Source organism: Lithobates pipiens, unplaced genomic scaffold (assembly GCF_037356315.1).
Source record: "Lithobates pipiens isolate NorthernLeopardFrog02 unplaced genomic scaffold, aLitPip1_a1.2 Scaffold_22, whole genome shotgun sequence".
Taxonomy (NCBI): Eukaryota; Metazoa; Chordata; class Amphibia; order Anura; family Ranidae; genus Lithobates; species Lithobates pipiens.
Window position 1 is genome coordinate 289,851,426 of NW_027507784.1, and position 12,403 is coordinate 289,863,828.

Consider the following 12,403-nt stretch of genomic DNA (forward strand, 5'->3'; position numbering starts at 1 on the left):
GCAGGAGGGAGGGGCCAGGAGCACCAGCGAAGGACCCAAGAAAAAAAACACTGCACAGAGCAGGTAAGTATAATATGTTTGTTATTTTTAAAGAAAAAAAAGACTTTAGTATCACTTTAAGTTTTGGATGTAGAGAATGGTTAAAATCTCCTGCCATTTTTTTTTTCTTACAGTATGTAAATATTCCCTGTTGGGAAGATTTCCCCGCCTCAGAGGAATTAAACGGCCAATAAAAAGTGAGGAGAAATACCCTCTTAACCACTTCAGCCCTGGAAGGATTTACCCCCTTCCTGACCAGAGCACTTTTTGCGATTATGCACTGTGTCGCTTTAACGGACAATTGTGCGGTCGTGCGACGTGGTTCCCAAACAAAATCGGCGTCCTTTTTTTCCCACAAATAGAGCTTTCTTTTGGTGGTATTTGATCACCCCTGCAGTTTTCATTTTTTGCGCTATAAACAAAAAAAATGCGAGAATTTTGAAAAAAACGCATTATGTTATACTTTTTGCTATAATAAATATCCCCTAAAAATATATATAAAAAACATTTTTTTCTCAGTTTAGGCCGATACGTATTCTTTTACATATTTTTGGGAAAAAAAAAAATCGCAATAAGCATTTATTGATTAGTTTGCGCAAAAGTTATAGCATCTACAAAATAGGGGATAGTTTTATGGCATTTTTATTAATCATTTTTTTTACTAGTAATGGCGGCGATCAGCGATTTTTTTTTATTTTTTTATCGTGACTGCGACATTATGGCGGACACATCGGACAATTTTTACACATTTTTGGGACCATTGCCATTAATACAGCGATCAGTGCTATAAAATTGCATTGATTACTGTAAAAATGTCACTGGTAGTGAAGGGGTTAACCACTAAGGGGCAGGGAGGGGTTAAGTGTTCCTAGGGGAGTGATTCTAACTGTCTGGGGGATGGGCTTGTGTGACATGGACACTGATCGCTGCTCCCGGTGACAGGGACCAGACGATCAGTGTCCTGTCATTAGGCAGAATGGGGAGATTGTGTTTACATCGGCATCTCCCCGTTCTTGAGCTCTGTGACACGATCGCGGGTATCCCCGCGGCGATAGAGCCCGCGGGACCCATGGACGCGGTCACGGAGCTCGCGGTGGGCAAGCGCACACAACAGTGGGAATTTCAAAGTAACGTACAGGTACGTTACTTTGCCCAGCCGTGCCATTCTGCCGACGTATATATGCCGACAGCGGTCGGCAAGTGGTTAAGCTGGCCATAGATGGGCCTTGTTTTTTGATCAGCGAGCTGACTGACCAAAAAAAAAGGGACCAGATTCTCCAATCCACACATTCAAGGAGGATGAAGGAATCCTCCCTGCTGCACCACTGTATTCTGACAGTGGGGACTCCTCCGCTTTCAGAACAGAATATACTGATCAAGCGCTAATGGTATGAAAATATACCAACAGTCCCATTCAAGAGAAGTCAGTCATTAGATTGACTCTTCTCAAATGGCAATGGCCATAGATGATTCGAATTTTGTTCAGTCCTTGTTAGAATGGTCAAATTATGATCCATCTATGGCCATCTTTGAACATTAGAAAATGTCCCATCGTTTGCTTTTCCGGTGACAGTTTTCCATCACTTTCAGGCCCTCCGATAGTGGAAAGTGGGACAAATAGAGAGGTTGAATCTTAGCAGCTAAGACATAGACAGTAGAAAAAACCTGGAAGATGTTGGGAGAACAAGAGGGCCACACCGATGGGTTAGGAGCCCACGACTATTTATTTCATCACAGAGGTCCATAGACAACAAATCAATGTGTTTCAGGGGCTATAAAGTTCCCCCTTCATCAGGGCTTAAACTACTGGTTTCAGTTCCCGTAAATGCTGGACTTGTGTGAGTTAATAGGGGGTTGATTCAACTCGGGAATAAGCTGGATCCCTAAACTGCATGCTTCAGCAGATGGTTGTAGAGGAAGAGCTTCTTCTTCTTCTGCTGTCTTTGGACTTCTGGGATGAAAAAAATACTCTTGGACCCCTAAACGTTCAGTGTAGCACTCTTATTCATCTTACACTTTCTAGTGTTTGTACCTTTGAGGTCACTATGTGTTAGAGAGCTGCCTAACCAGAGTCGCTGTACTCTACAGCAGTGGTTCTCAACCTCAGTCCTCAAGTACCCCCAACAGGTCATGTTTCGGGAACTTCCCTTAGATAAAATAGCTCTTATCAATACCATGTCATTGATATTGATTTAAAGCAGCTATACAAAGTAAAGGAAACACATGGCCCATTGGGGGTACTTAAGGACTGAGGTTGTAAACCACTGCTCTACAGTATGGACTTATCTTCACTTTGAAGAACTACATTGTGCAGCACCATCTGATTGAAAAATAAAGATGGTTGGTGCTGTATCAAACAGCTAAAACCTGACAGGGCTTCTAACCTCTCCCCACTGTGTCCCAAATGTAAAAAAAATGTGTTTGGTCTTAAGATTTAAATTTTAAAAATGGTCTTGATTGTTTTAGCTTTGAATAGATATTATTGATAAAAGATAATAACCAAAGTGATGCCTGTCCCAGTTTTTGCAACAGAACATGTTTCCAAATAAACGAATTCCTGAGGCTGTGATGGGCTCAGCACACAGTGGAATCAGCTTATTTTTTTTACTTCATACAACAAGATTTTCAGATCTCTGCAATTTATCACTAGCCCCAAGCTATAGATGATTCACAGTACCCAGTACAACATAACCCAACCAGAACTGATCATAATTTATAATGGTGAAATCACTGGAACAGTAGTCAGTACAAGAAAAAAAGTGTGCACCAGTGGCGGTCACTCCATAGGCCTGCCTAATCCATGCACCCTACCCCTAATCTACATGCAGGGCACTGGACACAAAGATTCCAATGGGGGTTTTTTTTTTTACGCACGTGATTAGAGCCAGGGCTCCAATTGGCTTCAAATAAGGGTGGGCTTGGGTTGCAAAGCACTGCACACCGAGCCCACTGACTTGTGTGACAATAGTGAATTAAAATTCACTATTGTCTTCCTGATTCTCCTCCTGGCCAATCAGAAAGCTGCTCCTGAGACCCGATTGGGCATGGAGTCTTTGGACCCACTTCCTGTTTGGCTGTGAGGAGAAGCAACAGCCTCACAGCGAGGTGTTATCACGGGCAGGACTCGTCTGCCTCCTAAGGTAAGGGGGCCCTCCGTCCTTCCTGTCTCCCACGGGGGGGTTGGTGGTGCTGGTGATTGCCACCTTCATGTCCATATCCCGGGGGGGTGGGTGTTGTAGGGTGGAATGGCCCCCCGCATCTCCCACCAAGGGGGGGTGGTGTTGGTTTGCCCCCCCCCCAAAAAAAAATATGGAGCACCAGCCACCACTGGTGTGCACACATTTTTTTAAATCTCCTAAGCCCCAAAAATATATAAATTTGGTAGTTACAATTAAGGTAAAGTTCGGCCTGAATCCGTGGGAAACTGTCATATGGCAGCAGGTCGCCATCCCAATTAGCTGCAACTGTGGAATTCCTTGCCCCATTTAAAGTATAACTAAAGGCAAGCCTTTTTTATTCCATTTTGGAAAAAGAAGTGAGGGTTAAAACCCCATCCTTTTTTTTTTGCCATCTGTGTCCTATTGGGGAGATTTCCCTTCACTTGCTGTCCCATAGCCAAAACAGAAAGTGAAAGGAAATCCCTCCTGTGTGAAGGACTCCCAATGTGTCATCAAAACTAGTGTCCCCATTGGAAGATTTCCCTTCTTAGTGTTCTGATGTCAACCTAAAAATTTGGGATTTTCTTTTACTTTCACGGATAATGGTAAACAGGACACAGAGAGGGTGAATCTCCCTAAAGGGGACAGCAATAAATCTGGCAGGTGTTCAAAATTCCTCTCCACGCTATCCAAAAACATACAAAAAATAAATAAAAAAAAAAAAAAAAAAGGTTTGTCTTTGTTACACTTTACCAATGGGGCGGGGATGCTGGTGATATCACGGATTTAATGACATTGTCCAAACACGGCCATGTGGTCATATTAGGTCAATGATGGGATGGTGGCCAGCTATTATATGATAGCTTCCCATGGATTTGTGCCAAACTCAGTTCGGACTAAACCTAAGCCCAATTATAAGTGACGATGACATCCTAAAACGGTATGTGGAAGTAAGCAACGTTCATGAAGCAAATAGCAAAATGTACAATGCTGTAAGCCAAAAACAATTCACCTTTCACTGACACTGATCAGTTTTTGCACCTTGCACTGCCTCAAAAAAAATCTCAGCATGGTCTGTGGAATCACACTCATGATATTTTTTAGTATCCAGTAAGAAATAATCTGGTTAATGCAAGTTACACCATTTTCTAACTACTGAGTAATTTAAGAAGGATCTTAGTTTCTGCCGGTATCCTATCACATTGTGTCCCCCATCGGATAGTGTCCGCTGTGTACAGCGTATGCGCAGTACACAGGACACACAGATTCTGAAAATAGCCGAAGATGAACGGCGCCTGCGCCGTGAGTCCAGATTCTAGCTCTACCATCCAAGTGGACATAGAGTTGGAATAAAAAGAGCTGAGCGCAGCGAGGCCATGCCCGTAGCGTGGCGAGCGAGCCCGCAAGGGGCCCTCCAATATTTGCAGCCCTATGTCCATTTGGATGGTGGGGCTAGCACCTCCACTCACGACGCAGGCGCCGTTCATCTTCGGAGATTTTCCGAATCTCCTTCTGCTCCGTACTGAGCAAGTGATGCGCCTGCGCAGTACGGGGCGGACACTATCCGATGGACGGATGCTATATGCCAGAACACCGGCTACAAAATACACGCCCTCCTCCTGCTCCTATTGGCACTCCTCATTTCACTCTCTGGATCCTTCACTCCTCATTCTTCCCTCTCCTTGCCTATGCCACTGCCTGCCAGCTGCAGCAACTGAAATTCAGAAATATAAGGCTGCTTTCACACTAGAGGTGTGTTACAGGCACTATAGCGCTAAAAATAGCGCCTGCATAGCGCCTGTAAAGAACGTCTCCCTCTCGCTCCAGTGTGAAAGCCCGAGTGCTTTCACACTGGAGCGGTGCGCTGGCAGGATGCTAAAAAAAGTCCTGCAAGCATCATCTTTGTACACACCGCTCCTAAGGTGCCCCTGCCCGTTGAAATCAATGTGCAGCGCCACCAAACCTCCGGCAAAGCGCCGCTACAGGCGGGCAGTTTTAACTCTTCTTGGCCGCTAGCGGGGGGTTAAAATCGCCTCACTAATGGCCGAATAACGCAACTAAAACGACGGTAAAGTGCCGCTAAAAAGAGCGGTGCTTTACTGTCGACGCCCCCAATGCCTCAGTGTGAAAGTATCCTAAATATAACAGACAAAAAAACATTTAAAAAAAATCACTGCATCTTCAGTGGCCCTTCAGATGTGAGATGAAGGTTCAGATGTAACCAAACTAAACTAAAAAACATTTCTGGAGTTCAGCTTTAATATAAAGATAAAGCTATGAAATTAAATCTTGCTGGGTGGTTGAATGAAAAGTAATAGGGCTAAGATGCTTTACTGAAGAAAGTGCTGCTACATATTTCCATCAGTGCTGATCACATATCGGAAGGCCTATATATATTTATAGTATATAGATCTACAGTATATAAGAAAATGTAATAATTTGCATCAAACTGAATGGCTTATAAGCGTTACCGATTCTCTTTAAAAATCCAGGAACATTTAGGAATAAATTGAAAACCTGTATATCTGTATATCTGTGTCCCTAACAAAACCAAGTTGAATAAATAAGATATGATATATATAAAAAAAGAAGTCTTGAAGGCACTTTATGGGTGAGTTCAGCTGGTTTAAAAGCCTGAGTCTTTCCTTCTCGTTGGCCGTGATGGAGACACGATGATGTCATCGGAATCGTCAGACAGTACCTCTTCGATGGGTTGTCGCACCTTCCCTGAAATTATGAAAATTAAAGGAATTTTAAGCTATAGTAGGAGACCTTTAAATTGTAGCTTCACTTTCCCTAAAAGGCATTCAATTGTACTTGTTCCCGTAGCCACTGAAACCAATGTGAAGTGTTACCCGCTGCCTGCAGCTTTCTGACTCCAGTAATTGTTGCACAACTCTGAAAATCTACTGCAGGGAGATGGATTTGCTCGTTCAGTTTAATGAGGGGCAAGTCTCCTGTCACCAAGCAGCGCCCTCTAGTGGCAGCCAGAAATAGCTGCTAGAACTGTGGACAACCTATAGAAGTTCAACATTTACATATTCTTAAAGTGGTTCTAAAGCATTCTATGCATTAAAGGTAGAAAACCTTCTGTGCTAAAAGATCCCCCCAGAACCCCCCCCCCCCCACCCCCTTATACTCACCTGAGCCTGATCTCGAACCAGCATCGTGTACAAGAGCAGTGGCTCTATCGGCTCTCTCCCTCTTCATTGGGTAGATTGGTAGCAGCAGGAGTCATTGGTTCCCGCTGCTGTCAATCAAATCCTGTGATGAGGGACGGGGGGGGCAGCTGCCCTGTCTGTATCTATACATGCAGACAACATGACTCAGAAGCAAGCCCACATGAGTGCCCCCATAGAAAGTTTAAGGATCAAGTAGAAAGTGGACAGGATAATTCAGTTGGTTGCAGACTGGTTGGTAAGTTGAGCTTGGAATTTTCTTTGGTTTTGTTTGACATGCGTCACCCTTGCATGTGCTCCTTGCTGCAAAGGGCAGTTATAGGTGGGGGCAGTGGCCATTTGTTTTTGTACTGTCGGAATACTAGTGAGGGGATGCACTGGACACCTTCACTGTCATTGTGCTATATGCTGGGTGTCCAGTGTGTCCCTGTGCCCTTAAGGAGGAATGGGCTCCCTCCAGGCTCAGCTGCCCTCTGCCTATCCATTATAATGCATGTGCTTCCAATGTAGAGGCTCTCAAAATTTAATTAGGACTGCACATAATATTGGGGTGCTGTGAAGTGGCTCTGCATCTCACGCATTTATTTGCAAATGTGTTTTAACATATATTGTTAGACAGAATAATTTGGTTGGTTGCAGACTGGTCGGTAAATTGAGCTAAAAATTTTATTTGGTTTTGTCAGGACAGTAAGCGCTCATTTACAGCTGCAGTTTGGGGGGGGGGGGGCAGTAACCTCATAGTTTTAATAATACAAACACCCAATAGTTCATTATGGCCAATGACTGGTTACTAAATCACTAAAGTGGCCCTTGCTCTTCAAAAGGTTGCTCACCCCTGTATTACACCTGAGTGGGCTCCCTCCAGGCATACTTGCCCTTAATCTATCCATTACTATCTATGAATGTGCTCCTGCTATGGCTCTCAAAATGTATAAAGTTAGGACTGCAGATAATACTGGGATGCCTTATCTCTGCCTCTGCAGCTTAAGCATTTGTTTGCCATTGTGCAAACTAAACTCCGGTTTTTAACATGCAAACATATCTTTTTTGGCACACTGGAGGTTGGGTTGGCCCATATGGAGTATTCATAGTATATGAATAATGGACAAATACTGAACAGTCCATAAAGTTCCATGGTGGATAATAATTGGAACAGATAGTCCAAAGTTTTGTTGGTCTCAGTGGCTGCCAGCTCTTAGAAGAGCTAGGAAGAACTCTGGGAAACAAGACACTTTTATTCTAAAAGCCAACTCACAAGATGGAGAAGTAGAAACACTTTGTATAGCAGGTTATCTGCTTAGGAGTTGGAGTCTGTGCCGTTGTGAGTGTAGGACCGATGGTGCTGGTGGCTTCCAACGCTTCCTGTAAATTCGGGGTATTCGGGCCACAGTCATTTCTATCTCCCCTTCACAGGAGAAAACTGATAAGAACAACCCGCAAAACATTGCGTTTGCCTCGGCCAGCCATTCCATTCCACATATGGGTCCAATAACGCCACTGGTTTATAGTCGTAATGTTTCTCATTCCAATAGATGCCATAATAGTCCTCCAGATCAAGTTTCTAGAACAGCCCCCACCATTATTGAACTGGCAACATCCACCCACTCAGCCAGTCACTCCAGTCCCAACGTTTCTCAGACCACCAGATTCCACGATTGTCGATTAGATCAAAATTCCATTACAGCCCTCACCACTGTTGAACTGGGTATTTCTACTCACTCAGAAAGTGATACATGTCCCTAAAACACCCAAGGACTTGATTCTTTTTTGGACCAAAACCCCCCTGTCCGGCCCAAAAAAAGAAAACTTGCAGACGACGCAGGAGGGAGAATCCGACACAAAAAGAAAAGTTTGCAGACTATAAAAATCTTTACCCTCTCAGATCACATTCTTTCCCAACCCGAAATATCCTGATTAAGTCAGGGTCTCACGTTTGCCCCCTTCCGCCACTCCCAACCCTTTCACACTTTTTATAGACGAGTTCATCAGAAATTTGACTGTCAAAGGATACTGCAACACTAAGCCGCTATACTCTCTATGTTCTGTTTTTAACACATACTTTTAGACAGGATAATTCGGTTTGTTGCAGGCTGGCTGGTAAGTTGAGCTGGAATTTTATTTTTTGTTTGACATGTGTCACCCTTCCACGTGTTCCTTGCTGTTAATGCCAGTTATAGGTGGTGGCAGTTGCTGTTTGTGCTCACCCCTGTATTACACCTTATTCCTCTATCTACCCTAATGCCCCGTACACACGATCGGACTTTCTGACAAAAAAAACGTGGATTTTCGTTTGTAGGGTGTTGGCTCCAACTTGTCTTGCATACACACGGTCACACAAATGTTGGCCAACAATTTACGAATGTAGTGACGTATAAGACATACGGTGAGCCGATAAAAAGGAAGTTCAATAGTGATATGATATCTCCATTATGAACGTTAGTTTTACAAGACCGAGCGCTTCCGGCTCGTACTTGATTCTGAGCATGCATTGACTTTTGTGCGTACACACAAAAATCTTTTGGCGGAAAATTTGAGAACCTGCTAGCAAACATTTGTTGGCGGAAAGTTCAACAACAAATGTTTGATGGAGCATACATACGGTCGGACTTTCCTCCAACAAGCTCACATACAACATTTGTTGTCGGAAAATCCGATCGTGTGTACGGGGCATTAGACTCAGCAAGCATTTTACCCTTAAGATGCAGGGGGCTTCAGTGCAAGGGTAATTACTTTAGGTATTCCAGGTTCATCCCAAAGTACTTTAAGTCTGGTCAGGGTTCTATTTTAAGTGCTGTGACAGCGAGTCTTCTACCTGAATTCAGCTTTGATAATGAACGACGAGAGGGTGGTCTCTTAGCAGCGATGTCATCTTCCTCTTCAGATGCCAGCTCCTCAATATACTCTTCAACTGCCTCTTCACCGCTGTCACTGTCTGTAAGAACAAGAAAAAATTAATGTTTTGTGCTTTTTCTTGTAACATTAGTATCTTAAAATGCACGTGAGGCAAATTAATAAAGTGGATGGAATACTGGAACTTCTTACAGATCTTTCTACATAGTAATAAAGCACATTCGCTAACAGTAACAGTGTTTGTAAGATCACTTTCATATATATATATATATATATATATATATATATATACACACACACACACACACACACACACACACACACACACACACACACGTTACAGTCACAAGCCCCAATCTGTTCTTAACTCTCAGAATTTTCAACTACTACTATGGAGGACCTACCATTCTCACTAATGCTCACCCAATGTTGCACATAATCAATGCCAATATGTATTTTAGCCAAAAATCCTCATTAACATTTATTATGCCATAGACCAGGGATATGCAATTAGTGGACCTCCAGCTGTTGCAAAACTACAAATCCCATCATGCCTTTGCCTCTGAGTGTCATGCTTGTGGCTCTGAGTCTTGCTATGCCTCATGGGAATTGTAGTTCAGCAACAGCTGGAGGTCTGCTAATTGCATATCCCTGGTCTATGGCATAAAAAATGTCAATGAGAATTTTTGGCTAAAATACATATTGGCATTGATTATGTGCAACATTGGGTGAGCATTAGTGAGAACGTTGATTCCTCCATAGTAGTAGTTGAAAATGACCCTGAGGTTATACCCAAGGTGAAAAGGAGAAACTACAGTGTGACTGCAAGTAAATATGCAGTATATACAGATGAATCTTCCCAACTGAAGGCACAGAGATTCACCAAATATAAAACAGAATAACTGCCCTCCTAGGATCGAGCCACAAACAATCTTCCTTCCCCAGAACAGCAAAACTCATTAAGGGATTCTACCAACAACTTCGATAATTCTGTGGGTTTCAATAGAAACTGTTGCATTCATCCCCCAAGTCATTTCTGCAATTAAAAGCTGGCTAAACTTGCCCAAACAATGCCGTTTGAAGCCAGGAATAGACTAGAGTGGGCAGTTTACCTTATAATATAATTGTAGCAAACAGAAACTAATAAATAAATGCTGTTGGGAGAAAAAAACTTGGAACAAAACACAATAATTGTTGTGCTAAGGTATTCCAGCAGGCAAAGCTGTGTCATCAGGGGTTATGAGGCAATGATTTTGATGTCAGGATCCTGAATATGTAGTCCAAAGTTCTGACCAATGAGCAGCAGAGTCAATATATACATAAGATGATGTTGGAAATTACTCATGATGGGGTAGTGGGTTTTTAAGTCCATAGCCTGGGTGATTACCACAGTAAGAGTATAGCTGGCACAGGGAAGGCAGCATGCTGAAGAGTAGAAGAACCTCTGGGAAGAATACAAAAAAAACCCAGGAAAAACAGACAAGCAGCGCCAATCTAAGTACAGCAATATTGTAACATATTTAATTTAGCAGTAATGCACTCACTTGAAACAGGATAAAAGGAGGCACGTCTTGGTGAATGTCAGATGGACATCAGGGATCCAAAACGATCATTCAGACAGTGCTGTTTGGTCTTGCTCGGCAGTGCCAGTGGTTTTCAGTGTTCCGGGCTAGAACGTGCAAGGCACAGAATGACAGCTTCCTCCTGTGCCCTGTATGCTGTAGCCCGGAGCACCAGCAGGGGACCCATGAAGAGGAGGTTCGGGGCTGCTCTGCGCAATACAAGTGCACAGAGCAGGTAAGTATAAGGCCGCGTACACACGGGCGGACTGTATGGGCTACTTAGTCCGTCGAAACACATTTCAGCGGACAGTCCGCTCGTGTGTGGGCTTCAGCTGACTTTTTCAGCGTGCAGTCTGGCGTACTAAGTATTTCGGATTTTTCGAAATTCTGTCCGTCATACTTTGGTTTCAGCGGACAATCCGCTCGTCAGTAGGCTAGTTCGACGGACTAAGAATGGCGCATGCTCAGAAAGGATTTACACGGCGAAAGGTTGCATTGCTGTGTATTGGACTTCCTATTTCTAGTCCCGTCGTACGTGCTGTACACGTCATCGCGCAAGCTTTCGACGGACTGTTTGTGCATCCGTGTGTGGTCAAGTCCGTTCATTCGAAAGTAGGACGGACTGTCCGTCGGATTGTATGACGGACTAAGTAGGCCATACAGTCCGCCCGTGTGTACGCAGCTTAACATAATTATTATTTTAATAAAAAAAAAAAATGAAACTTTACTATCACTTTAATGTAAACTCTGCCCTTGGGTAGGCAAAGTACAGGTCCCCTTGAAAATGGACTTCTTCACAGAATAAACTTGTTAAACAAATCCTGGGAATTCAGCACATAACCTTGGGTGCTCTATTCTGCAGATACTGTCTTCAGTTCCTCAGGTCCAGTTCTGCCCTACACATCTCATTAATGGTCCTTTATTGTAACTGGTGGCTTCACTAACTGAAACAAGACTAAACAGGTCATGGGAAACTTTACGTTCTAGCAAGGTTCTAAAACTTGAAGGGTGGGAACCATCAGTGTTTTTTTATTTATTTAAATTAGTGCAGGTATTAAAATAGAACCAACAATTTACTGTATTTATTGGCGTATAACACTCACCTTTTCACCATGAAATTCAGTTGCAAAAAGCATGTGCGTGTTATCTGCCGATACTTCAATTTTCGCTGCCTCGGAGGGGAAAGGGAGGGGCGCAGGACGAGAGCCATCGGATCACATACAGTGAGAATCTCCTGTTTACTTGGTGGCCCCTGTAATAGGAAGTCCTGTCTCCTAGGCCACCATTGGACCACTGTTCTGTCTATCATAGGAGATTCTCACTGTATGTAATGTCCCTTCTAGGCCGCAGATGGGCATCGATCAGTAGTGTGAGTTTCTATTAGAGCCATATCTCAAAGATACAAGACCTACATTCAGCACCTTATCTATTCCCTTGTTTGCTGCTAAGAATATGATTATGCCTTGGGAAAGTAGAGACAAAAGCCAATAACATTTTACCAAACAAATATTGGGCGGTTTGATTGGAAGGTTTCCGGGATCCCGGAGATCTTGTGTTTTCTCTGGAAGAGTTCCTAATTGGGCTCTCTCTGCCTTTCATGTCACTGGGTCTAAGA

At 43.4% G+C, this 12,403-nt stretch overlaps 1 protein-coding gene across 2 annotated transcripts in view; it reads right to left on the reverse strand.

Moving 5' to 3' along the window:
- Positions 1-2,391: 2,391 nt before the first annotated feature.
- IQCE (IQ motif containing E) overlaps positions 2,392-12,403 on the reverse strand; it is a 114,215-nt gene continuing 104,203 nt past the window's right edge. For both annotated transcript variants that reach the window (XM_077449158.1, XM_077449159.1), the window contains exons 22-24: positions 12,288-12,397; positions 9,189-9,308; positions 2,392-5,924 (exon numbers count right to left, since the gene is read on the reverse strand). In XM_077449158.1, coding sequence (XP_077305284.1) covers positions 5,824-5,924; positions 9,189-9,308; positions 12,288-12,397 — 331 coding nt within the window. In that variant the 3' untranslated portion in view covers positions 2,392-5,823. The remainder of the gene's footprint in view (positions 5,925-9,188; positions 9,309-12,287; positions 12,398-12,403) is intronic.